Source organism: Euleptes europaea, chromosome 7 (genome assembly GCF_029931775.1).
Source record: "Euleptes europaea isolate rEulEur1 chromosome 7, rEulEur1.hap1, whole genome shotgun sequence".
Lineage (NCBI taxonomy): Eukaryota > Metazoa > Chordata > Lepidosauria > Squamata > Sphaerodactylidae > Euleptes > Euleptes europaea.
In genome coordinates, this window is record NC_079318.1 from 67,538,330 (window position 1) to 67,565,728 (window position 27,399).

The 27,399-nt window shown below is 45.6% G+C and overlaps 2 protein-coding genes across 2 annotated transcripts in view; one reads left to right on the forward strand and one right to left on the reverse strand.

The window, feature by feature from the left end:
• The window catches only part of ASB3 (ankyrin repeat and SOCS box containing 3), a 44,241-nt gene extending 40,055 nt beyond the window's left edge, over nucleotides 1-4,186 (reverse strand). Inside the window, exon 1 of the mRNA XM_056853607.1 lies at nucleotides 4,138-4,186. The gene's annotated coding sequence lies outside the window, so the exon portion shown is untranslated. The remainder of the gene's footprint in view (nucleotides 1-4,137) is intronic.
• Nucleotides 4,187-5,140: 954 nt separating this feature from the next.
• Nucleotides 5,141-26,071, forward strand: ERLEC1 (endoplasmic reticulum lectin 1). Its single transcript, XM_056853857.1, is given in 14 exon segments — nucleotides 5,141-5,314; nucleotides 7,685-7,789; nucleotides 8,424-8,504; nucleotides 9,647-9,724; nucleotides 9,874-9,937; nucleotides 12,065-12,114; nucleotides 12,592-12,821; nucleotides 13,368-13,497; nucleotides 16,151-16,312; nucleotides 17,554-17,613; nucleotides 18,956-19,080; nucleotides 21,570-21,647; nucleotides 22,883-22,958; nucleotides 26,000-26,071. Coding segments are annotated over 14 exon segments (1,485 nt in total).
• The last annotated feature ends 1,328 nt before the right edge of the window (nucleotides 26,072-27,399 follow it).

Genomic DNA, 27,399 nt, shown 5'->3' on the forward strand with positions numbered 1-27,399 from the left:
CCCAGACCGTTTAGGGCTTCTTTGACTATCCAAATCCATTAGCCCTTGCCTCGGGCAAAAATGGTCTCTGGTGAAACAGCAAGCCAAGATCTTTTTATGGCACTCAAGGGCTTCTTAGAGATGCTTTTAAAAAAGGGAAATGATAGAGATGAACAGTTGTCAGTGAACCAAGTGCCACACATGTACGCCTATGTACTAAAACAATGACACTGAGGCACTTTATTACTTACTGCGAGAATTTACATGTGCCACTTCCTAATAAATTACTAAAAACCCAGTGTTACTTGAAAGCCCTACAGCAGTCATGTCCAAAGTCCGGCCCGGGGGCCAATTTCGGCCCCTGGGCCGGTTTAATATGGCCCCCCAGCCTGTTTTGCAGAGAGAGAAAAGGGGGCGCGTGGGGGCTGCTCCTGTGCTTTGCATCCCTGACCGAAGGGGCAACGCTTGGGCGGAGGGTCGCCTCGATTGGCTGTCTCAGCCCCACCCCCCCGGAATGAAGGCCAGCGAGTCTGAAACCCTAGAGAGGCCACTTCCTTCCTACCCAGAGCCCGTGCGTGGGGACACGGCCTTTGTTGTTCTGAAGCATGGAAAAGCAGCAGCAGCTCCTCCCGAGTGGGTCAAGGGGGATCCTGAGGATGGGCTGGGGGGGACTCGAGGGTGGGAAAGGTGGCGGGGGGGAAGGGAAATGCAAGGGAGGTCAGAGGCTGGCGCAATCCGGGAGAGGAAAGACACCCCCCCACACACACACCGAAAAGCCTGGGAGTGGGGGGGGGGCTGCTCCGTCTGGCTCTCCTGCTTCCTCTCTGCAGAAGGCTGGGGTGGGGGGGAGATGCAGCCCCTTCCCTGCATTGCGGAGGCCTCGCGAGGGATCCAGATTTGCAGGGTGGGTGGGAGGGAGGAGGGGAGAGACTGGATGGGTCTTGAGTGGGGGGATTGTGAGACAAGGAAAGGCAGGGGGGAGAGGGGGCTGGATTTGGGGGCGGGAAGTGTTTGGAGTCAGACCCCCCAGCAGGTTCTCTCCAAGGCAAGTGGCTGCTTCGAAAGAAGGGATGGGGTGGGGGAAATAAATGACTCCTGGCATGTATCGTGTTTGGAAATGAGGCGCGTTCAGACAGGGCCGAGTCTGCAGAGGACACCGTGTTCATTCCAGAGGTCAAAGCCCCGAGCAGAGAGCAAAGAGGTCAGAAGGAAAGAAGGGAAGAGTTGGTTTTTATATGCCCACTTTCTCTACCACTTAAGGGTGGCTTACAATCACCCTCCCCTTCCCCTCCCCACAACAGATACCCTGTGAGGTAGGTAAGGCTAAGAGAGCTGTGACTAGCCCAAGGTCACCCAGCTGGCTTCGTGTGTAGGAGCGGAAGAAACAAATCCAGCTCACCAGATTAGCCTCCACTGCTCATGTGGAGGAGTGGGGGAATCAGACTCTGTTCTCCAGATTAGACTCCACCTCTCCAAACCACCGCTCTTAACCACTACACCACACTGGCTTTCATGGGGAGAAAAACTCCACATTCCTCCCTGCATGGGAGATGTCAAAGTGTTTGAATCTTGGACTCCATGAGAATGAAAACCAGTTTATTTCCTGGCTCAGATAAGGGGAGGACAGAATACCCCCGGCATGGTTGAAGGGAGAGAGTTGACAGTCCCAGAGAGGCACATGAGCGGGGGGGGGGGGGAGGAAGAGTTCCTGCTCCCTCCCTACAGAAGGAAGGTTGGAGATTTAGAAGCTGGGGGGCATCCGGTGAGCTGAAAGGGGCTTTGGGGAAAGGAAGGAATGTAGCCATGGTTTTTGTGGTACAGTCTGTGGTTATGGGCATAATAAGTATGCTGTTTGCAATAAACTTTGCATAAAATAGTTAATTTGCATTTAATTAATTTAATTAAGAATGTCAGGCAAAATGGTCGGCCCTCACGCATGTTCACTTCATCAAATCTGGCTCTCTTTGAAAAAAGTTTGGACACCCCTGCCCTACAGTGACTACCGCAACCAGCCACAATGTATGGACCACTGACTGCAGCCATAAGATGTGTTTCATGATCCTTATGGCTCCTACTCCTATCTTTCTAGTGGGTATTGGAAAGTTACTGGGAAAACAGATAAAAGGAAGTATTTCGTCACACAACATAAATTGTGGAACTCCCTGCTCGAGAATGTGGTGATGGCTGTCAACTTGGAAGGCTTTAAGAGGGGAGTGGACATGTTCATGGAGGAGAGGGCTATTCAAGGCTACTAGTCAAAATGAATACTAGTCATCATGCATACCTATTCTCTCCAGGATCAGAGGAGAGTGCCTATTATATTATGCGCTTTGGAACACAGGCAGGATAATGCTGCTGCAGTCATCTTGTTTGTGGGCTTCCTAGAGGCACCTGGTTGGCCACTGTGTGAACAGGCTGTTGGACCTTGGTCTGATCTAGCATGGCCATTCTTATGTACACTTTGTGGATTATTAATCAACATGTTAATTATCAATATCATTAAACTGAATCAGTAGAAAAGAGCAAGAGTCAGGTAGCATCTTAAAAACTAACAAAATTTCTTGCAAGGTGTAAGCTTTTGTGAGCCACAGCTCACTTCTTCAGAAAGGTCATACGTTGCCAGAAATTGCTATTTTAAGGTGCTACTGGAGTCTTGCTCTTTTCTACTGCTACAGACTAGCACGGTTACCCATCGTGATTAAGTTGTATGTTTGAATGGCAGGCATCTTTTAAAAGGGAAAGCTTCCATGGTAGAGTGGGAATTCAAACCTGGATTTCTCAGTCTGACACTCTAACTAGTACAGCACGCTGGCTCTCGCTATCAATCATAGCTGGGGGGAGGGTTGCTTCTCCAACAAACTGCTACCCTGCTATTTATAAAATTATAAGTGACAAAGCACAGCCGTTTTAAAAATAATGTAGTACAGTACCCAGTTTTGCACGTTTGTAGGTACACACATTACTAATTTGTGATTAAAACTCTTCAAACTCGTTCTACGTAGGGCTGTCCTTGAGACTGATTCAGAAACTCCAGCTGGTACAGAATGCGGCAGCGAGGCTCCTTACTGGGACTTCACTGTGGGCACATACACAGCCACTGCTTCGGCATCTACACTGGCTCCAGCTGAAATACCGGATCAATTTCAAGGTGCTGGTTTTGACCTTTAAAGTCGTACATGGTCTGGGACTGCCGTATCTGCGGGACTGCCTCTCCTAGTACACCCCTCAGAGAGCTTTGCATTCAGCAAATACAAATCTCCTGGTGGTCCCTGGCCCAAAGAGTGTCTGGCTGCCCTTGTCCCCGGCCTGGTGGAACTCCCTTCCCAGTGGGATTGAGGCCTGCAGGATCTTAAACAATTCTGCAGGGCCAGTAAAACGGAGCTGTTGCACCAGGTCTACAGTTGAGGACAGCTACAGTTTTTCCATCTAAGTTGGCCACCCTGCCCCTTCCCCTCAGTGAACTTTACCATGAATTTCAATCATATGGGGGCCCTGGCTGCTTGAAAGCTGCAGTGGCTCTTTTATTTATGAGCACCATCCATTATTTATCTGTTGCTCTTTTACAGAATTTTGTATAGTTTTATTTATGATTACTGTATTGTATTTATGGACTGTATGCTGTTAGCCGCCCTGAGCCCGGCTTTGGCCGGGGATTGCGAGAGGCATACAAAATAAATAAATAAACGAAATAATTAAAACTAGTAGTAAACATTATGTATGTATATACAGTTACTGGAAACTACTATTACTCCCTTTATTGTTGCTGGTTTTGCTTTGAAGGGCATTTCTTAGAAACAGCGGCTCACAGGCTGCGAGTTCAACCCACTGAATCCCCACAACCCTCGATTCCACCCCCACCCCCAAAAGTTACATCGCCGCCTCTCGGTTAGGCTCCTCCACCACCTCAAAAATAAATTTCCAAAGCCATCGGAATCATTACTGCGCATGGACCCACTGGGTTGGGACATGCGCAGCCACATCGTACACTCACGCCGAAACCACTCGGGCGACGGCGGGATCCATAAAAATTTCTTGCTGGCGACCGCAAGAGAAGCCAGTCTTGACAGAATTGCCCAAACTGGGCAGAGGAGAGGAAAAGGGAATTAAGATTCGCACCGCCTTTTGCCCCTTCAACGCCCACAGGCCTCTAGGCCTTACCTCGTTCTGTCTCCCCAAGCAACAGCCACATGCCCCGGATGTTGATATGATGGTTCGTTGCTCGTCAAACGGTCACCAGTTCCTATTTGAGCGGGAACTCAGCGCAGAGACATAGGGCGGGGTATCATAAAGAGTGAAGAGCAGAGTGGCTCTTCTTTTGAGCGGGGACCCAGTGTGGAGACATAGAGAGGGGCATCATAGAGAGCGAAGAGCAGAGCGGCTCTTCAGCCTGATCTCGTCAGACCTCAGAAGCTAAGCAGGGTCGGCCCTGGTTAGTATTTGGATGGGAGACCACCAAGGAAGTGCAGGGTTGCTGTGCAGAGGAAGGCACTGGCAAATCACCTCTGTTAGTCTCTTGCCATGAAAACCCCAAAAAGGGTTCGCCATAAGTCGGCTGCGACTTGACGGCACTTTACACACACACGCAGTGTAGAGACATAGGGCGGGGCATCATAGAGAGCGAAGAGCAGAGCGGCTCTTTTTTTGAGCGGGGACACCGTGTGGAGACATAGGGCGGGATATCATAAAGAGCGAAGAGCAGAGCGGCTCTTTTGAGCGGGGACAGTGTGGAGACATAGGGCGGGGCATCATAGAGAGCGAAGAGCAGAGCGGCTCTTTTTTTGAGCGGGGACACCGTGTGGAGACATAGGGCGGGGCATCATAGAGAGCGAAGAGCAGAGCGGCTCTTTTGAGCGGGGACAGTGTGGAGACATAGGGCAGGGCATCATAAAGAGCGAAGAGCAGAGCGGCTCTTTTGAGCGGGGACAGTGTGGAGGCATAGGGCGGGGCATCATAGAGAGCGAAGAGCAGAGCGCCTCTTTCAGTCGGCAGCGACGGCGGTTCTCGGCCTTTCATTTATTTCTGCGGGGGGGGAGGGGGGGTTGGGTGCGCCGGAAGTGATATGGCTTTCCCCTTCGGAAGTAGACGTGGCCGGCTTGTGGATGCGAGGTGACTGGAAGCTGCAGGCGTGCCCGCCGCCGCCGCGCCGGCTGGGCTTGACAAGATGAAGCGGCGGCTGCTGCAGCTCGGGCGGGGAGCGGCGGCGTGGCGGCTGTTGCTGCTGCTGTGGGGGCTTCTGGCGGTGACGGCCACCGCCGCTGGGGGAGGCCGGTCGCTCCCCCAGTTCAGCGACGACGTCCTTTTCCGAGTGAACTGGCCCGGCAGCGAATTCAGCCTGGTGGGCGGAGGGGCGGAGGGGCGGCTGGGGAGAGACGGGCTGAAGGGGTTGGAGGGCTTATGAAAAGGCTGGGGAGGTTTAGCGAGGAGGTCGTTGGGTAGCAGCTGGCCAGGGAGGGTCGAGGCTTCCTGGAGAGCATTTGCTTTGCATGCAGAAGATCTCGGGTTCAGCTTCTGACATCTCGAGTTAAAAGGGTCCGGTGTAGACGACGTGAAAGACTTGTAAGCCCAGTAGAGCTGCTGCCAGTCTGGGAACAATGCTAACCTTGGCGGGCCAGTGATCTGACTGCAGCTTCATGTGGAACCTCCATTTGCCGAGGCAGCATGGCTGTGAATGCCAGATACTTCTGAGAAGCAAGAGGGACTCGACTCTAGTTGTTCACCTGAGTACAGCAGCACCCAATGGGAGCTGATGAACCTCTTGTTTTTCAGTGCAGTGATTACACTGTCCATCTTGTATGTAGCTTTCATGTGTATGTAGCTTTCTACAAACATGCACTGACAATGGGCCGCCTAGTTTTTTTAAAATGCAAGATATAAGTTTTTCAGTTTCTGGCTGTAAGAAAAGAAGAAATATTAATCCCACAATCAGAATGTTTTGAGCTGCATTTTGCAAGACAGTGTCCCAGAGGGTAAACATCCTGTGGCAGGGATGGACATAGTTTAAGCATTCATTGTAGGTGGAGTTGATGGACTCCATCTTTTGCAGTAGATGGATGGTATAGGATGTGTGACACTTACCTCAGTGGTAAAGTGAACAAACTGTATGGATGCAAGAGTGAAAACAGATGATTACTGGAGAATAGGCTTCATTTTTTTGTATTTTGAAACAGTAAATCATAAGCTAGGTATAGTTGTGTGCTTTTTAAGCTTCTAATGAAAAGGGAGAGAACGTTGAGACTTCCAAATACACCCCAAAGAATCACCTTATACGAAGGCACAAATTTAAAAGGCTATTATGAATAAAGCTATATTATCCTTTCTGAAGTGATAAACTTTAAAAGCTCTATTTGGGTTACTATGTTTTCTGCACATCTTAACAGCTGCAGATTTTGTGGCTTCACCTTTTGTGGTGACATCTTTCTTTTCCTGTAGCTGTGCCTTCAACATCTTGTATGGCTCATGTAAGAGGTTTGTTCCCAAAATTCCCTTGATAGTCAGAAGTATCTCTTGAGTGATCACAGCTTTGGTCTGCCGGCCAAACCTTTCTGCATACTCAGCCACAATCACCTGATGTGCACTTCCGTGCACCTGGCTCTCCTTTTGAGGGGAGAGTGATGGTCTGCTTCCTCTGTGTTTTGAGAGATCTGCAGCTAGCTGAACCCCCCCTTTTTTTTAAAGACTTGGAAGTTAATGAAATCTGCTGACTGCTGATTTTGCTTAGTTAAGTAAAAATAACCTGTTGTGCCGGATTGCATCATAACATAATCATAACAGCCAGGTGTTGGTTGGGGAGCATGTGATGTGTCTAGTCTGGCTGATGTCTCGTTAGTGCACACATGAAATTGCCTTAGATTGAATCAAGCTATTGAGCGACCTCCAGGGAAGTCTGTGTGTTGCTAACTGGAGTTCCTTGATGGAAGAGAGGTGGGACATAAATGACAAAACTGATAAAAGGAAGTATTTCTTCACACAACACATAGTTAAATTGTGGAACTCCCTGCCCCAGGATGTGGTGATGGCTGCCAATGTGGAAGGCTTTAAGAGGGGAGTGGACATGTTCATGGAGGAGAGGGCTATTCATGGCTACTAGTCAAAATGAATACTATTGATGATGCATACTTATTCTCTCTAGTATCAGAGGAGCACGCCTGTTATATTAGGTGCTTTGAAACAGGCAGGATAATGCTGCTGCAGTCATCTTGTTTGTGGGCTTCCTAGAAGCACTTAGTTGGCCACTGTGTGAACAGACTTCTGGACTTGATGGACCTTGGCCTGATACAGCGTGGCCTTTCTTATGTTCAGTAAATAATAAAGCATGGTGCAACCAGCATGGTGCATCCCTCTAAGCTACCTACCTATAGGGTCTTGTGAGCTGTTTAGGATCAGAATGTTGGACCTTTGAAGTTTGCTTCTCTTCCTTCATTTGTAAAATTATAAAATGCAGGTTTTTTATAATTATGGGCAGGAAGAATAATCTTCTGTAACTCCCATTTTCCAGCGCCATAATTCTCCCAGCGAGGAGGAGCCCGCTGGTATAAGCCAGTGATGCTGGGTCAAAGACTGGCCTCAATCCTGTGAATTTTTTTTCCTGACAGTAACCCACCTGCAGATCTATTTTACCTTGTCTAGCACTATTGTCCCACTTTTAGAAGACATTTATTGACATCAAATGCATTCTTACCTTCTGTTTTCCTTGTTTGTGTTTTAGCCGGCTGCGGGGGTTCTGTACAAAGAAGATCATTACGTCATTATGACAACTGCAGATAAAGAAAAATACAAGTGTGTTCTTCCAGCAGTAGCCAGTGGAGATGAGGCAAGTTTGGATTCTTTTTTTTAAGTCAGTGTTTCTGCATCAGGCCATCAGCTATTTTATAGATTTAAAATACTGACATCCTCTCCTTCCTGCCTCTCCCTGTGTCCTCCAAAAAGCCTCTTCTGAAGGCCATCAGCTACAGTATGAGATGTGGCACAGGGTGCTGCGTTGAAAGGAAGGAATCAGCAGGCCACCATCATCTCTACTCTTGTGCAGACGCCTGCTCCTATTCCCACACTGTCTGCAATTTGCTCCCAAATTTCAGGGACAGCTTTGTAAGGGACTGTACAAAGAAGGGGGAAATGGCAAAGATCCTTTTGCAAATTCTGCTAATGTCACAGTTCCCATTATTGGTTCCCTGGATTCTTGTCAGTTTTGCCCCACCCTCACCCCATAACCATTAAGAAAGTTAGTGGCATATTTTGCTATGTGGAGGATGAGAACAAGTACTGAATGAGCCTTAAAAAAAACAGATCAGGGAATCTATACTGTGTTCCAGTTCTTAATGTGTTTTCCAGTGATGAACTTTTCTATGTTGGCTTTCAGTGACATACATCACTGAACAAATTAGGATCTTCCATAATGCTTAATTTATGGCTGCGCTGACATCCATTCTTAATTCTTCTTGTCCTAGGAGGAAGAAAAGGATTACAAAGGGCCAAGCACTGCGGAATTGTTGGAGCCTCTTTTTAAACAAAGCAGCTGTTCTTACCGAGTACGTCCACTTTGGTTTGAGATAAAACTGCCCAGTTCCTTATGCCTTTGTTAGTAACCAAGAACAAAAAGCATTTTTGTTTGCAAACCTTGACATCAGTGGATGTTACTCACACTGAACCGTGACTTAAAATGTAATGATTATTCTCAAATAATTTGTAATGCTAAGTGATAGCGTTTCTGATTAGTTACGGGGGGGGCGTGCATGGACCTTGGTGTGTTTCTCTAGTCGAAAGGGAACAGTTGCGTGCAGCATGTGCTGAATAGACTAGCCACTGGCTGAGCATGTGGAGAGGTTGTGTGGGTGTTAAGCAGTCACAATATGCAGGGTTTCCCCCCCCTTGCCATGATCAGGAAGTTCCGGCTTTCCCTGGGTGAGCCTCCAAGATACTGGAGACGTTTGTCTCTGAAGCACATCATTGTTGCCATCATATTTACTTCTCTCAGTTTTTGGTGGCCTAGTGTAGAATCTATAGTGCTGGCTCTGGCAGATCTTTTCCTTTAACGATGGCATTTTCCTCTGGTGCAGAGGGCCTTTCCTCTGATGTATGAACATCTTGCATCAGTGGAGTTCTCTTTGCACCATGAGAAGATGCTGCTGTTGGACGAAGGGATCTGTTGGATCCACCTCAAAGAACTTTCACTTGTCCTGTGTGTTTGGGGGAGTAGGCAAGTTATAAATTTAAAAACTTTTCAAATTTCAGATTTTTGGAGATGTTCATTAGCACTGCACACAATTAAAGTCCCTGGCTATTCAGTAGCCACATAATGTCATGGATTCTTGTAAAACCTTACATTTGTCCCCTGCACAGAAACAGAAGGAGAGAGGTTATCACTGACAATGCAGAAGGCCAGAATATTAGGATGGGACTGACGTAATATGTATGTGGGGCATTAGGCACAGGATTGCAGCTCTATGCATACCCCAAATATTGTAGTAGAGGGTGGTAAGGACATTGCTCAAATGTATATTCGGATACTGAAGGTTTTAATATTCTTAATATCTTTTTGCTACCTGAGTTCTAGTAGACTTCCATGGTTCTGCCTTGACTGATACTTGACTAATTTGCTGTTTAAAAATAGATCTTTCTTACCATGTTGACTGGTCTGTATCTATATCAACTAATTACAGTACTTTTTTAGATTGAATCCTATTGGACTTACGAAATCTGCCATGGTAAACACATTCGTCAGTATCATGAAGAGAAAGAAACTGGAAAGGTACGTCTCATTCAGGCTTTCAGTCTAAAGGTCAAAATCAAATGTAAACCTGAAATTTCATTGCTGAGCTGTCTACAAGTTTTGTTTCTAGTAAAATATAGGCAAAGATTAAAGCACAAAAATAAAAACACCCTTTGTTTTGTTTGTAGAAAACAAATATTCAAGAATACTATCTTGGGAACATGCTGCGGAAGAGCCCACTGTTAGATCCAGGTTTGTCATTTTGCCTTCTAAGTGGAGCTGCTCAGAAAGAGGAGAGACCACAAGCCATTCGCTGATAGGAGAAGCTATAGTTTTAAACTGCAGGAATGTAGACATGCACTGACTATTCCACAGCCTCTGATTCTAGTTTATAAATTGCCTTTCATGATTTGCAGTAGAATATAATTTAGAATGATATAGAGCACCTTTTCCCTTCCACTCTCTGTGTGTATGTGTGTTTAAATAGTACTCTCTCTCTCCTGAGGCAGCTTACAAATACAGGCAGCAAATCCTATAGCCTATAATAAAAACAAAACAAAAATTTTACCTGATGCTGAAAGCTTAATTCTTCCACAGGTTGGGCATTCTAAACGAGAGTAGAAACTGTTCTACACCTTGTGGCCTCTCACTTGTCCTTGGAAGAGAAGTACACAGAGCAGGGCTTCTGATAGTGACCTCAATTGATGGGCGGGCTGGCATGACAGAAGGGAGTCATAAAAATCAATGCTTTGGATTGGAGCCAGAAGTTAATCAGGAGCCTGCATTAAAACTATAGAGATGTTTCCTATAACCTGTACCAGTTAACAGTCACACAGCTGCATTTTGTAGTATTTGTAGCTTCTGAACTGTCTTTAAATATAGCCCCACATATAGCATGTTACTGTAGTTTAACCTGGATATGATCAGAGCATGGGTAACTGTGGCTAAACCTTATCTCTCAAGGAAGAGTCACCATTTGCGAAATGTTCTATAGGCCACAAAGGGAATCTTAGCCTTCAGCTGAAGGTCAGCATCTAATAACAAGCTGGAAATTGGCTCCAGTAAGGGAGAACCCATCCAAAACATGCTTGACTACTCATTAACTAGTTGGCACCATCAGCAGCCGACGACATCTCTATCTCACCTGGGTATTGCTTTGGGTTTTGGCCCTCATCCAGTCCATTACTGCCTTGAGGCACTCATACTCTGTCAGTACCATATTGCTTCGTTCCCCTACTTACAGGAAGTAACCCACTTAATGACAGTTGACCTGAAGAACAGTTGAGATGTACATAAGCAAAGTTCAGTGAACAAAAGAGAATCAGTTATATATCTTTGTGAGCCACTTTCCTGCACATGGTTTGGGGGCCTTTTCACACCAGCCTGCCAAGTGTGTATGACTTGTTTGGGGGGAGTAGGATTGTACATACCCCATCTACTGTACAGCTATCCCACCAAGTCTTTTTCGCATCCACTTCTTGGGCGTGGTTTGAATAGCACCTGCATAGGCACCTGTGTAATTCTTATTTCTTAACACAAAGTTAATTCATAAAATATGCTGCCACAAGATCTGATGCAGACACTAGCTTTTAAAAATTAGATTAAGTTAATGGAAGATACCAATATTGGTTGCTATTAGCCATGATGACTAAAAGGAACCTTCGTGCTTTGAGGCAGTGTGCTACTGAATACCAGTTGCTAAAGGGCCAGCTTCACTTCTCTCCATGTCCTGCTTGTCCATTTCCGAAGGCCACCTGCTTGACCACTGTGGAAAATTGAATGCTTGACTAGATGGACCTTTGTTGGTATCCAGCAGGATTACTGGGCTAGAGATCACACAAATTGGGAGTACTTGCCATGCCTGCTACAAGGTAGGCTTGAAGGCAGGTTAGGCATCTGGTGGGTAGAGTGGGTAAAAACCATACATTAATGCTTTGGGAGTTATGTGGATAGAACTAGAGATTCTTCTCTATGTCTTTGTGCAATTACCACATCAGACACTCTTGCATTGTAATACATGGAGTCCCTGGACTGTTTCCCTACCACCAGCTGAGCTCAGATGCTACATTTTAAGCCTGGTGACAGCAGTGGCTTAAGTGTCCCTGCCACCACCCTTTCTTTGAGAAATTGTTCCCCCACACATACATTCATGCCATTCAACATACATGTTATTGGGAACCTGTGCTTGTTGAATATGTAGCTTATCCCAAAATGTTGCTATCAAATCTGAGACTGTTTTTAACTTAAACTATATAAAAAGTGAGTAGGATATTGAGAGAAAATCTTGTGGCTGAAGGTTCTTTTCTTTTCTTTTATGTATGACATATCTTGATATTAGTGGCTGAATCTGATGCCTGCGCTTCTCTTAATGTTTTCCAGAACAAGAAGATAACGACAATGATAAAGACAGTGCAAAAGAGGCAAGTAGGAAATGATCTCTCTCTTATAGTTCTCCTCATGAGCAGTTCTGTTCAAGAAGTCAGGTCTGTGGCTGAATCCCATGGATTCTTCCTGCTATCAGCGGCACTCTTCTTTTGCACATTAAGCCCTCCCTTGATTCAAGCCTCTTGCACCGCGGGAGAGGGCCGTCATTAGAGGAAAAAACCCGTGGGATCCAACTCCATAGACTATTGCAGTTCCCTTTTCCTTCTTTGGCTAATGTTACAAATATATATATTTGCCTTCTTGTCTCGTATGTAAAATACTGTAGCAGGAGCACTTACACTAGGCATTAATGGCAGACCCAGAATTTATTTAAACCTATTAGTCCTTCAGTTAGATGGCTGTCACTCAACTTCATGTGAAAAGAAGTTGGGGGAAACCAGCTTAGCCCTTACTCACAAGTACATATGTGGTACTTTCCAAATCAATGCTTGCTTCCCCCCCCCCCCCACTTCTGCTTTCTTATCTAGATTCCTACAAAAAATATAGAAGGACAGATGACTCCATATTATCCTGTTGAAATGGGCAACGGCACACCATGTAGCTTGAGACAAAACCGGCCCAGATCAAGCACGGTTATGTACGTGTGCCATCCTGAATCAAAGCACGAGATCCTATCAGTAGCAGAGATTACGACATGTGAATATGAAGCGGTCATTTTAACCCCCCTGTTATGCAGCCATCCTAAATATAGGTAAGAATTTCAGTTAAAACTTCAGCTAAGGTCATGTGGTTGGAGGAATCAGTTTTCACCAGCAGAGAGGGGAACCGGTTCCCAATTTTCTATTATTTTGTTGTGTTAACCAGCTCAAGCATACTAGCAGAAAGATATGTTAAGATGCTGCAGTCCAGAGGGCTTGTTTTAATATGGCCTTGGTAGCTGTCTGCCTACAGTATTTTCTAGGGGTGTGCATATTAACATCCCAAAGTTTTTTTTTAAAAGAAACCCAAAACTACCTTAGGTATTTTTCGGGGGGGGGGGCATTACCGGTATGAAAAATGGTGGCAATAAAGGGAGCCGAAAAAGGACTTCGAAGAAGCGTGGGGGCATGGATTTCAGATTTCCCTGCCCCTGGCCTTTCCCAGTCCCCAGAGAAGGCCGGCAGGGTGGAACTGACAGAAATCCATGCCACCCCACTTCTCCGGACTCTGCATGTATCCAAAGCATTTTGTGCACATAGTAGTGACCTAGTATTGATGCAGTGCCTTTCTTCCATTTTCATCGCTATTCTCTGGACAGGTTCAGATCTTCCCCTGTGAATGACATATTTTGTCAATCACTGCCAGGATCCCCGCTGAAGCCTCATAACTTGGAGCAGCTAGAGAAGCAGCAAGAAATGCTGAAGATGCCTTTGAGAAGGGCCAAGGAGGTAGGAATATTGACTCTCAGTGGTGACGCCACAAATGCGGAGTGTAGATTGTGTCAATCTGCACACACGGCGGTTTGAAAATCTGGGACCCAATTTCCTCCATGACATCTTGTCTAGTTAAAGGCCAAACGTGGATGTCACACCCAGTTAGCCAAATTACCGTATTTTTCACTCCATAGGACGCACCTGACCGTAAGACACACCTAGTTTTTAGAGGAGGAAAACAAGAAAAAATCTTGTTTTCCTCCTCTAAAAACTTGTCTTATGGAGTGAATGCCGGCTGGGCGCGTGCGCGTCGGGACGGCGCAAGTCGGCGTTCCCCGCCCCGACGGCCAGCTGGGAGGCGGGCGGGGCCGCACAAAGCCGCGCGTGCCGGCATTCCCCGCCCGGACGGCCAGCTGGGAGGTGGGCTGCACAGAGCCGGCTGGGCGCGTGAGCGTCGGGACAGCGCGAGCCGGCTCTGTGCGCCCTGCCCGCCTCCCAGCTGGCCGTCGGGGCGGGGAACGCAGGCTCATGCCGTCCCGACGCGCACGCACGGCTCTGTGCAGCCCCACCTGCCTCCCAGCTGGCCGTCGGGGCGGGGAACACCGGCTCGCGCCGTCCCACGCTCACGCGTGGCTTTGTGCGGCCCCGCCAGCATTCACTCCATAAGACGCACAGACATTTCCCCTCACTTTTGAGGAGGAAAAAAGTGCGTCTTATGGAGTGAAAAATACGGTATTTATTTTATATACCATCACTGATCAAGGAAAAACTTGCGCCTTTAACCAGGCAAGTTCCTGATTAGCTACTTCGCTAAGTTATCCACAAAGATCTCCAAATGTTCTTTATACAAACATGCCCTTTTTCTACATACGTCAAAACAATTTCGTTGTTTGAACTTCAGCGCATAACTACTTAGCCAAAAAATTAAACAAGAATCGTAACCATGCTTTGTATGATATTGACATATTTCTGGAGTAGTCCTTCAACAGGGAAAAGGCTTCTTCAAAACTATGTCCTGCCTTGCAGTTTTTACACACTTTTCATTGATCAGAGGCAGCCCCTCCCATTCTCAGTAGATGTAATATACTTCCTTGCTTACTCATCTAAATTTAAAATTTACTCATCTAAATTTAAAATTTAAATCTAAATTTATTTATCCGATTTGTTTGGGGTGGGGCTGTCCAGCATGACCAGTATCTTCCAAGAAAGCTTTCTTCTTCGTCAATCATGTTCTGATTAAAAGAGCAGTCTCAAATGACTGTCCCGTTCTCATCACCAAGTACAGGAGTATGCAAGACTATTGAGTTCATCATAAAAACCAACTTTGCACTGCTGCAGTATTCTTCAGCTTTATTATACGTACTTCATCACTTACAATATGCTTAAGTCATCAGTTATATCGCAGTGATATGCCTCTTCTGTCTTCTCACCTGCCAAACTGCTGATTAACAGAGCAATCCATGGGAGAGCACAAAAAGGGGTAGGAGCCAACGTTACACCCTATGCCGGTGTTAGTGCCACTTGCAACCGCTAAACAGCTAAACTGGCACTAACGCCAGCGCAGGGCCACTTGCTCTGGGGGATAGCACGAGCTATGGATGTTGGTGCAGCCTTGCCAGCAGCATTTTCTAGGTGCAGGGGCTTGCGCCGGAGCCAAAGGGAAGTGTCCCCGGGGGCAGAGCAGACTTTACTCAGCTCCCTAAGCCTTTTCGTCCTGGGAACTCCCATTTTTGCCGGCGAAAAGTTACACCAGCAAAAATGGTGGCGTAGACCTGTGGATCTCTATGAGCAGTTCCATGGGGTTTGTGGGGGGTATTTTTGGCTTGCTGCACCTGGCAGCAAGCCAATCAGGAGGTGGTCCGGCTGTCCCCAGGCCCGGCCCAACTACCTCTCCCACTCAGGTTTGCACTCTTAAGAGTCTTCATTGGCCCTTGTTGCATCTCTGAGGTCCTGAGATCACATGGCCTTGCTGTTTCTACATAAGCAAAATCCCTCAAAACTGAGCCTATAACAAGCCAAACCTGGGGTTCTTCAGAATAATCGGACTGGATTTCTTGGGGGTTTGGAGGCCAGGTTGGAGACCAAAGCTGTTGGTATATTTTTTACACTATGCATATACTCCCCTTTTTGCACTTCACAAAGCCAAGGCTGTAAAGCTATAAACACAGTCAGTTTTTAAACACTTGGCTTGATTTCTTTCCCTAACTTGTGTGTATGTGTGTACTGTCTACAAGTCCTCTTTGGTGGTCTCTGCCTGCAGGGGAGGGAAGGTGGCATGGTATAGCCTGATTTCATCAGGTTCCAGAAGCTGAACAGGGTCAATACTTGGATTAGAGACCACCGAAGAAGGCTCTGCAGAGGAAGGCAACAGCAAACCACCTCTGCTTCTCATTTGCCTTGAAAGCCCCTTGCTGGGGTCGCCATAAGTCAGTTGCAACTTGATGGCACTTATGTACATTCACCCCTGCAGGGGGCTGCCTATGAGATGTCCACTTTGAGAACAAAGCCACTACTCTGTCTTTGTTGTTGAAGCTTCGTTTCTGCCTGATTTGTCCAAAGATTGGAGGACTGGGGACTCACACAGCTGTTGCCCAACTCCACTCTGAGACCCACTGTACATGGCAAGTGTTCACTGCCATCTGAATCTTTTTTTTCTTTTCAATTTCAGGAAGAAACTAGTTCAGCAAAGGAAGAGAAATATTCATCTGTCCACAAACCGGTTGCTGTTGGAAGCAACCAGCTGTTGACAGTTGGCACAACACACATCTCCAAACTGACAGATGAGCAACTCATACAAGAATTCCTTAGCGGGTCTTACTGCTTCCACGGGGTGAGCTTTGTACACTGGATTTTGCACTCGTGTCTGTGTGCCATTTGCAGTTGCACTTGGTACTGGTTTTGAATGAAATCCAGTTTCCCCACAAAGCTGGAAACATCTCAGCACCATTCCATGGTGCAGAAGTACCATTTTTCAGAGTAATTTTATGCTGAGTGCAAATTGACTTGAAAAATAGTTCCTGAGTCTGAGAGCATATCTAATGAGGTCCTATAAATAACATGAGTTGGGATGGCAAATGGTGCCCATGCATGTTTGACCTGCAGACCTTAATGTTTTTTCCCTCCTAAATGTCATTTTAGTGCTGCCCAGGAAGTAACATGAATGGGATTCAGTGGATGGTGGTACCCATTGAGAGCATGCACCGATTTTTTCCTAAATTTCCTTTCATAAAGTCCTAACCGCCACATTGAACCCCAAAAGTGCTCATTAAACTTTCAGATTTAAAAAATAGGTTGGGGAAATAGGGTGGATGAACCAAGACAACCTTGCTTAAAATTATCTCAAACATGCTCTTGAACTGTGAGTTGAAAAGCAGCATGGGGAGTAGAGTGGGTCATTAAAAAGAAGAGGTAGAGAAGCCACAACACCACCCATTTGGGCAGCCACTATGTGGAACAGGCACAGTTTAAAACACTGTCTGACACACCTGAGTGGGGGTGCTGGGCCTTTTAAGGAGCCTCTTAGTGCTGATCAGCTGTTCAGCAGCGGTGTATGGGGAGTAGCTGGATGATGCCCAGGAAGCTTTAATAAAACCTGGTGGATACCTTGGGTATTGTGTAGGGCTCGACCATGCAATAATTATGTCTCTGCTTAAAATACACACGTTATAGTGATGAGTGGAACTCCCTGTCCCAGGATGTGGTGATGGCTGCCAACTTGGAAGGCTTTAAGAGGAGAGTGGGCATGTTCATGGAGGAGAGGGCTATCCATGGCTACTAGTTAAAATGGATACTAGTCATGATGCATACCTATTCTCTCCAGGATCAGAGAAGCATGCCTATTATGTTAGGTGCTGTGGAACCCAGGCAGGACAACGCTGCTGCAGTTGTCTTGTTTGTGGGCTTCCTAGAGGCACCTGGTTGGCCACTGTGTGAACAGACTGCTGGACTTGATGGGCCTTGGTCTGATCCAGCATGACCTTTCTTATGTTCTTATGAGTGTGTGCTGAATCAGTGTTCCAAAGAAGATGCTTGATGTTGCATCACTTTTTTCCCCCCTTGTGCCTTTTGTAGGGAGTTGGTTGGTGGAAGTATGAATTCTGCTATGGCAAATACGTGCATCAATATCATGAGGTACGTCGAAATGACATTTGAAAGGTTCTGCCACTAGATGGCCACATGTTGCTTTTTGGCTGCTCAGGGAAGCTCTTGTAAGCAGCGTGTGAACTTGCAGGGAGGAAAATCCATCGGTAAAGATGCTGTCCTCTTGTGCCTGCCGTGTTGGCTCCTTTTGAAGACATGATATTTGGATGTGAAATTGTCCAAAAATCTGCCATTGTAGAGGGGATGACAAGTTCAGTGATTTAGGAATTTTTATGTATTGCATTTATAGTCTTGCCTTTGTTGCTCAGACTTGAGGTGGTGGTAGGAAGTGCCATCTAGTCACAGTGAACTTGTAACCCCATAGAGTTTTCAAGGCAAGAGATGTGTAGAGGTGGTTTGCCATTGGCTGCCTCCCTGTAGAAGCCCTGGACTTTCTTGGTGGTCTCCCATCTAAGTACTAACAAGGGCTGACCTGCTTAGTTTCCAAGATCTGACAAGATTTGGCTAGCCTGGCCCATCCAAACCAGGGCAAGGCTTGATGTACAGAAAGTATTTCATGAAAAAATGTAGTGAAATTAGATGTCTCAATGGCATCAGTCTGGAATGGTCAAAACTAGTCTGTGTTTGCAAGTCACTAAGACATAGCAATCTTGCCTAGATGTGCCCTTGAACAGCTAAATAGCGCTGGCCTAACTTTCCCCCAGAATATTGTGCATGCTGGGACCCTTTTTCTTTGGACACATGTGTGTGCTCTTACACAACTCACATTCATTTGAATGGGACCTGTGTGTGAGAACTTTCCCCTGCACTTTGTGATTGATTTGACTTCACACTCCCTGGCGTTCTCAAGATCTGCTGTACACAGAAAGCACACAATCAGTTTAGCAGTGGGAGAGCCCCATAACATGACATTATCCTTTTGAGTTATGTGGTATAAATGGTGCTTAAAAGCACTCCACCTTTATAAAATCATGTTATCATGCCTGAAAAATCGGTAATTTCTAACACTTTTCAGTATGTGGTAGCAGATGCTCTTTTCACACTGGGGCCTTTTCACAAGAATATTTTCTTTTGGGTTTCAGTGTGACTGTGCTTGTCACTGGATGAGAAGTTGGTGTTATTAGCTTTCATATGCATGTGCCATCAAGTCCCAACTGACTTGTGGTGACCCCAGCGAGGGGCTTTCCAGGCAAGTGAGAAGCAGCGGTGGTTTGCCGTTGCCTTCCTCTGCAGAGTCTTCCTTGGTGGTCTTCCATCCAAGTACTGAATGCTGCTGAGCTTCTGAGATTTGACAAGGTTGGGCTACCCCATACCATTCCAAACCCTGTTATTAACTTACCTTTACCTTTTTTCTTTGTCTTTTTTTCTTAAGGATAAGGAAAAGGGCAAAACAACAGTAGTTGTGGGGACCTGGAATAAAGCAGAACATACTCATTGGGCACAGAACAATGACGCCAGAGCATATCAGCTCAGAGATGATGGCCAGAAAGCTGTGAAGTATGTCTGCATCAGTTTTCATGTAAAACCTCAGAAAAGGAGATTTGTCACTTTATTCGAACACTTGCCTTAAAACCAGCGCTGCAAAGATGGCTTTTCTCCTATCTGTCTATGTATTCTGTTTCATTCCACCTTTCATCCAAGTTGAGGTGCTTGTATCCTCACATCAGCCCAGTGGGTTCAGGTTGAAACAGTGTGACTTGCCTGAGGTCACTCGGCGAGTTTCATGGCTGATCAGGTATTTGAACCCAGATCTCCCCCCCGCCCAGCCTAACCTGCTGCTCTAACCACTACATTGCACTGGCTTCATTTAGACTCCATCTAGAAAATCAAAATGACGCAACATATATTCAGCTGGGGGCTACTTACAAGTTCAGACTTCTAACTGCTGCTCCGTTAGACTGCTTATTAAGGCAGGTTGCACTTGAATCTACAGACATTTGTTGGATGTTATACTTGGATGTCCTGAGAAGAAGCAAAGAGCCAGCTGTCTTCCACTTCATAAAAGCTTTCTTGCCACATCACCAGGATACGGTTTTATTTTGCCACAAATGAGCAGCTGCTTCCAAGACCTCTGCATTAAAGTAGCTTAGCATTAGCTTTGGTGCTGGTGATTTCATGATCACCGTGGGTTAGGTTGAGTGATCTGTGGGTGCAAGGATCACAGAACTGTCCCACATTCCCCTCCCCCCAGAGGTCTTTCCAGTCCCAGGAAAATTGATTCCTGGGGTTGTGGGACCTGCATGGACTAGTAGCCACATGAGTCAATAGGCTGTGCTGAGGAGGGGAAAGGAGGGAAATCGCCCTCTCCTCCTTCCATCAGCACTGCTGCACTGATAGAAGAGGCAGGAATAGCCATTTTCTCCTTCACACTGCAGCCCTCCTGACCCACATGGGCATCCTACCTGGGAATCAACTTTTCCCAGAGTAAGAGGGGTGGGTGTGTGGGTTTGTGTGTGTGAGAGAGAGGGCGAGAGAAAAGGAAAGATAGTCTGTGCCTTCTACTAATGAACTGCTGGATTCATCCCCATCTCTGAGTGTTGTGATTTGGGTTAGAGTGCAGCAACTTTGGCACCGTAATGTGGTAAAGCCGAATTCTCTAATAGCTCAAGCTAAAGGGATTACTAGAAGATTACATGACAAATCCAGGACAGGGTTGTGCATCTTGCACCTGCGCAGGGTTATCTAAAGGAGAAAAGAGAGGGCTTCCCTTGGAAACAAGCTAGCTGGCTGATTAAGTTCACACGCAAGCCATTTCACTGAGGGCCATTAACCAGATGGCAACTTCATATGATGTGTGTGTAACCACCAGGGAATCTGGTTGTTTCTACTGTGCTGCCAAGGGGTGAGGAAAATTTTACTCCTCAGTGCAGCACTAGATGTGGATTTACATGATCTGTTTCTCTTTTCCCACTGAACTCGGGAATTTGAAAGTTACTGGGATCTGTTGGCTGCTGGGAGGGGAAGTCAGGGATGTTTAGTGAAAGAATAGATTGTTATGCCGGGTGGCATTCCTTCATAAGAGCATGGCACATGGCCAGGGTGGCACTGTGGCCAACGAATCCTGCGCTGCCTACCCAAATACTTAACTGTGTTTAAAATTCTCCACGCTCCATAGCATGGCAACCAGTTTCCCAGATGCCTACACAAACATATGGGTAACTTGCCACTTGGATTGTGTCCACCCCAGGTAATCCAGGGAAAGAAGTACAAGTTATCTATGTGGTACATTTTTATTTCACGCATGCTCCCAGGAGCTCGGGGCAGCATACATCATTCTCTGCTCCTCCATTTTGCCCTCACCCCAATCCTGTTAGGTAGGCTAAAATGAGAGTGACTGACTAGCCCTAGTTCACCCAGCAAGCTTCCATGGCAGAATGGGAATTTGTATCTGGGTTTCCCATTTCCTAGTCCAACACTTTAGCCAATAAACCACACTAGCTCTGTGGTAAGGTGTGCTTGTACGCTTTGGAGGTCTCTTGACACTCAAGTGTCTCATCATACGTAACAAATGGTGCAGAGGGGAACGAATTCTTTAATAATTTTTGCAACCCCTATGCGTTTTGTGGATAGCTTCTTTGGGGAATCTTTAATTTAAGCTTTAATGCATGCATGGGGACTTTACTAAAAAGAATCTGAAAGATTCCCTCTGATGAAGCTACACACAAAAATGCATAGGGGTTGCAAAAATGATTAAATAATTCATTTCCCTCTACACCATTTGTTTCCTGCCTTCGTTTTGCCTTGATGCAGTCCCCTTCTTTTCTTCTTTCATCATACATAGTCAAGTTGGGCAAGGCCTCCAAGTCTCCCTATAATATTACAGAAATCCTATCAAGTTCTACACAGGTATGGAACTCGTAGCAATTTGGCCTGAGTGCTCATCAGTACTGATGCGGAGGCAAGGGGGTTACTGGCTGACTCCTGTTACTGAAGGGGTAAGTTGAAATGGAATGTTGTGATCAAACTCAACTTTTTTCCCCTGGCAGAACAGTGTCTCATTACTATGGAAACGGAGATCCGTGTGATTTAACTGGCAAGCCCCGACAGGTGACAGTGAAGTTGAAGTGAGTGGCATGTTGAACAAATTATTCCATTCAAGACTGACTTGCATAGTTAGGAATTTGGCCTTCATGACTGTTTGTGGTAGGCTGTGGCATCTTAAAAACACATATTTCTTTAATGGGCAACATTTTTATATCCACTGAAGAGCCTCAGTGGCTTGTGTGTGATTTGTTGTGGATGTATTTCTCTGAATGGCATTATTTTTCTCCAGTTCTCAAAAGCAGTTTTGTCATGCAAAGTCCAGGGTGTTAACAATCAAAAGCACTCTGAGAGTGCAAGAGCTGTTTTTCCCCCCTGGGTTATGACCCATAATTACAACTCAGTTGTTTTTGAATCCCTGTCTCTCTTTTCCCTTTGTGTTTGTAACACCGTGTATGGGTGTATATGATTGCTCTGCTTGCTTCAGGACTTGCAGCCCAACCTGATAGCTTCTGCATCAACATTTCAGTGCTTAACTCAAGACATAGCAGTAACTCTACCAGTGCAATACCGTCAAATAGAGTGTGACAAGCAGGGAACCTGCAAGGACTTGCAGGGTGTACCTCATCTTCCCCTGTATCCCCCTCCCTCACTGTTTCTTCTTTCCCTTCCCTGGCAGCCCCCATAGCCTCTGCTGTTTTCCTACTTCCTTCTCTCCTTCCCATCCCCCACCCAACCTATCTTTGCCTGTTCCCTTCTTCAGCTTTCCCTCTCCCTGAAAAAAGTCGGGCCTGTCTGCAGTGAGTCCTCTTCCATCAGGGGACATTACAGGGATGGGAGAGGACATTTCCCAGAGCTGTTTTAGCCTCCATGTCCACTCCTCCCCTCCCCCAATTTGTTTTACAGAAACCAAGGCTTGGAAAGCTGGGCGATATTATTGAGGTTGCCTAGCAACCCATAGAATGGCCCTGAGCTCAGAACATTGTCTCAGTAGGCATTCTTTTCTTAAAGCTGCTATTTTGAGGAATTTCAATCCCCCCCCCTTTAAAAAAATTCAGATTTTTCTGCAAGCCTGGGCCTTGATTTAGGTTTATAGAGAAATCTTCCCTATCTGCCCCGGCTCCGTTTTTGGATTTGTTTTTTTTTTTCCCTGCTCTATGACCTGGTTTACAATTAGATATATGATGCTGGTATCTTGGCATACTTGGCAGCAGCGTTACGATTACTTCACAAACACAAAAATTGGTCATAAGCCTGCAAAATGATCTTGAGTCCTGTAGGTTTCAGAGGGCCCACTAACAATGATTTCTGTCTTAAGGTGTAAAGAATCAGAGTCTCCTCATGCAGTAACCGTGTATATGCTGGAGCCACAGATCTGTCTATACATCCTTGGGGTATGTACAGCTGTCCCTTTGAACTTGCTCTGAACTATGCTGGTTTCCTAGAAACGGTTTGTCACGAAGATGTATTTCATCTACAGAAAGCATGAGTGCTCAGGCACAGAGTTTTTCATTTTGAGACAGACAGTGTATTGACCCTGTCAGGGGTAAACTTTTTTCTCCTGTGGCTGTTTGCCCACTCTAAACGCATGTATCTGGAATACGGTTTGTGGGGAGAACAAATAACATGCAGGAATATGGCACATTTTCCAAGAGCCTTGATTTAAAGTTAATGGTTATAATAACGCAAAATTGATTGTAATAACTCATTAAAAACCTTTTAGGCGCCCTTCTTCACGGAAAGAGTTCAAATGCTGGGTTGAAGTAGTTCTAAACCATTTTGCATTGTAAAAATTGGAAGAGGCTGCCTAAGAGGTTGCTATTTCGCATGCAGTTTCATTTGCCTTGAGAGATACTAAGCATGCTAGAGGTTGGATGCAGCATTTGTACTCCAATTTGAGTCAAGGTAATGTTTGAAAGTTCGTTCTAACATTAGAATTAACATAGAATCATAGAGTTGGAAGGGACCACCAGGGCCATCAAGTCCAACCCCCTGCACAATGCAGGAAATTCACAACTACCTCCCCCCCCACACCCCTAGTGACCAGAAGATGGCCAAGATGCCCTCCCTCTCATCATCTGCCTAAGGTCACAGAATCAGCATTGCTGACAGATGGCCATCTAACCTCTTCTTAAAAACCTCCAGGGAAGGACAGCTTACCACCTCCCGAGGAAGCCTGTTCCACTGAGGAACCGCTCTGTTAGAAAATTCTTCCTAATGTCTAGATGGAAACTCTTTTGATTTAATTTCAACCCGTTGGTTCTGGTCTGACCTTCTTGGGCAACAGAAAACAACTCAGCACCCTCCTCTATATGACAGCCCTTCAAGTACTTGAACATGGTTATCATATCCCCTCTCAGTCTTCTCCTCTTCAGGCTAAACATACCCAGCTCCTTCAACCTTTCCTCATAGGACTTGGTCTCCAGACCCCTCACCATCTTTGTTGCCCTCCTCTGGACAGGTTCCAGCTTGTCTACATCTTTCTTAAACTGTGGTGCCCAAAACTGAACACAGTACTCTAGTTGAGGTCTAACCAGAGCGGAGTAAAGCGATACCATCACTTTGCGTGATCTGGACACTATACTTCTGTTGATGCAGCCCAAGACTGCATTTGCCTTTTTAGTTACCGCATCACACTGCTGACTCATGTTCAGTGTTTGGTCTACTAAGACCCCAAGATCCTTTTCACACACACTACTGCTCAAACAAGTCTCCCCCATCCTATAATTATGCATTTGATTTTTCCTACCTAAATGCAGAACTTTACATTTGTCTTTGTTGAAGTGCATTTTACTAGTTCTAGCCCATTTCTCCAGCCTGTCAAGATCATCCTGCATCTTGGCTCTGTCTTCTACCATATTTGCTACCCCTCCCAATTTAGTATCATCTGCAAATTTAATAAGCATCCCCTCTATTCCTTCATCCAAATCATTTATAAAGATGTTGAACAACACAGGGCCCAGCATAGATCCCTGAGGAACTCCACTAGTCACGTATCTCGAAGTAGATGAAGAACCACTAACTAGCACTCTTTGGGTACGATCTGTCAACCAGTTGCAGATCCACCTAACAATAATAGGATCTAACCCACATTTTCCCAATTTGTCAACTAGAATACTATGTGGAACCTTATCAAAAGCTTTACTGCAATCTAGATAAACTATGTCTACAGCATTCCCCTGATCCAGCAAGGTAGTAACTTTCTCAAAAAAGGAGATAAGATTAGTCTGACATGACTTATTCTTGAGAAACTCATGCTGGCTCTTAGTGATCAGATCCATCCTTTCTAAATGCTCAAGGACTGACTGATGATTTGTTCGAACACTTTTCTGGTATAGAAGTCAAGCTGATGGGTCGGTAGTTACCTGGATCCTCCTTTTTCCCCTTCTTGAAGATGGGGACAACATTTGCCTGCATGACAACATGGAACTTCTTTGTGGGAAAGGGGTTTTCCCCCCCTATTAAAAGAAAAACTTTTGAATGAAAAAAATGCTGGGCACCAGCCAAGTAAAAGTTGCACACTTTAAAGCTCCATTCATTTGATTAGACACACTCCCATTGAAATCAGTGGGACTTTTTCTTAAGTTTTTCTTAAGAAATACATCCAAGTCCTTGGGCCCTTTGGTTAACTACACAACAAATTCTTCACTATTTGGTATCAGAAAGGAAAACAGTCCTGTGCTGAGTTAGTATTCTGAAATGGATGTTTGCCATTAGGACTGAACCATAGGCAAAATTTTGGATAACATATGGATATCTGTCTAATACGCAGATTCAGTATTGGCAAAACACCTGTCATGGCAAGAGGGGTATGTGCAGAGGGAAGGGTCAAGAATTATGCAAGAATGTGGGCTGGTGGGGGGGTTCCATGTTGGTGAGTATCAAACCACTCAGTGTTGAGGGGTTGGCAGGTTTTGTACACACCCCACTCCATTTACATAGGAAAAGGTGTGCATACTATCCCATGATGATACCAGCCATTAAGAATAAAGCCTGCTTCTCTGTACAGCCTCCTAGTTCTGTTCTCTGAAATACGACTTGTATGTAATGGCTTAGGTCCTGAATAACCTGAGCAGAGCAATGCTGGCAGAAGCCAGCTGTCCTGCTTCCCCTTCTCTGCCCCATCCTGCTGTGCTCTCTAAAATTGTGCCTTGGGTCAGCGGGCTCCTGGGAACAGCATACGGGAGGTCTGCAGTGGGAGGGGAGAATCATCAGAAAATTTCCCCTGCCCCTTTCCACCAATGGAAAGCATGTTTAGGATCTAAGTCATTAATGTTTACATTGGTATAAGAAAGCTGCAGTGCACATGACTGATGGTTCACAGGATTAAAAGGGGACTGATATCCAGGAATATTAAAAGATCTTGGAACCCTCAGCTGGTTACAGATCATTCATTGGTGGTTCACCTGATATTTTTTGTGACTTTTTTTTTCAGGTGGAGTCACCGGTTATCTGTAAAATTTTGGATACGGCAGATGAATATGGACTGCTTTCAGTGCCCAGTTAATGCAGCACAGAAAATATAAGAGTTATAAAAGTTTATAAAATATAAAAGACCCTTGAAAGCTGCAGGAAGAAAAGGACACCAAGGATTCTCCATGTAAGCCAGCAGCAGAGAGAAGCGCTGAGCCAGAAAGGCCACACCAGCAGACCTGTATAAGAAGCAAAGAATGACCACTTTGTGAATATTATATGTATATAAGAGGCTATTGATAAACTTTTAAAAAGTAAAATCTTATATTGAACCTTTTCATTGGTCCCATGTTGTTGTAGGATGAAGCCCCTTATGTAAGGTGCTACAGTGTCAGCTTGACTGAAATAACTGTTTAAAAGACAATTTGACAGTTTCCTTCGAACACAGATGAGAATGAAGCTCGGAACCTGTTCTGCCCTTATACTAGGGAGACCCAAACAAGCAAGCAATAATATTAGGGTTGTTTCTCCAGTTGCTGTGCCTGTCTGGCCATTTTTTTTCTCATGCATTCTTTGGAGCTGGTTCTCTTAAAATGGTGCTTGTTGCTATTCAAGTGGTGTTCCTGTTAACATTATATTTCGGCCATCCTGCCATGTGCTTGTAATATGCTGTCCTTTTGGATGACCAGAGTCCATTTCTTAACTCTTCTAACTGTCTTGGGATGAAATCTCGCATGACCCTGTACACTTAAGATACTTCGAGAATTAATGATCCTTCAGGCTGTAGCAAAGTGTCTCTGGCCAAGGTCAGACTCTTACCAGATGATGTAAGAGTTTTCTCATGGTGGAGGAATAATGTGGGCTCCCATCCCCAGCACGTTTTTAGGTCCTTAAATAGATCTCTTCCCCCCCCCCAAAAAAAAAAAATGCTGGAAAGGAATAAACAGCCAGCATGGTGTAGTTGTTAAGTGTTGGATTAGAATCTGAGAAATAAGGTTCAGATCCTGACTCACCGGGTGACCTTGGCCCAGTCACACAGGCATTCAGCCAAGCCTACCCCACTGGCTTAGGAGGATAAAATGGAGGAGTGGAAAACGAGCCTTGGATACTCACTGTGAAGGCTCCTTCTGCTCTGGAATACGGAGGTCATCTGTAAAGTGGGTGTTTCCGTTCCTCTTGCTTCTGGGAGGCAGGACTAAAATTTTGACTTCCTGTCTCTGAGGAAACGCCCCCTCATTTCCAGTTTGAAACTTTACGAGCTATAGGGCACAAGAACGGCTAAATTCCTTTTTTTTTTTTTTTTAAGGACAGGAAGGTTTAAATAGAAGGAACAACAGTAACTGTGAGAAGAAAACAATAAGCGTTAGTAACAGCAACTCAACTAAGAGCCGTGGCTCAATTGTGGAAAAGGCAGGAAGTTGC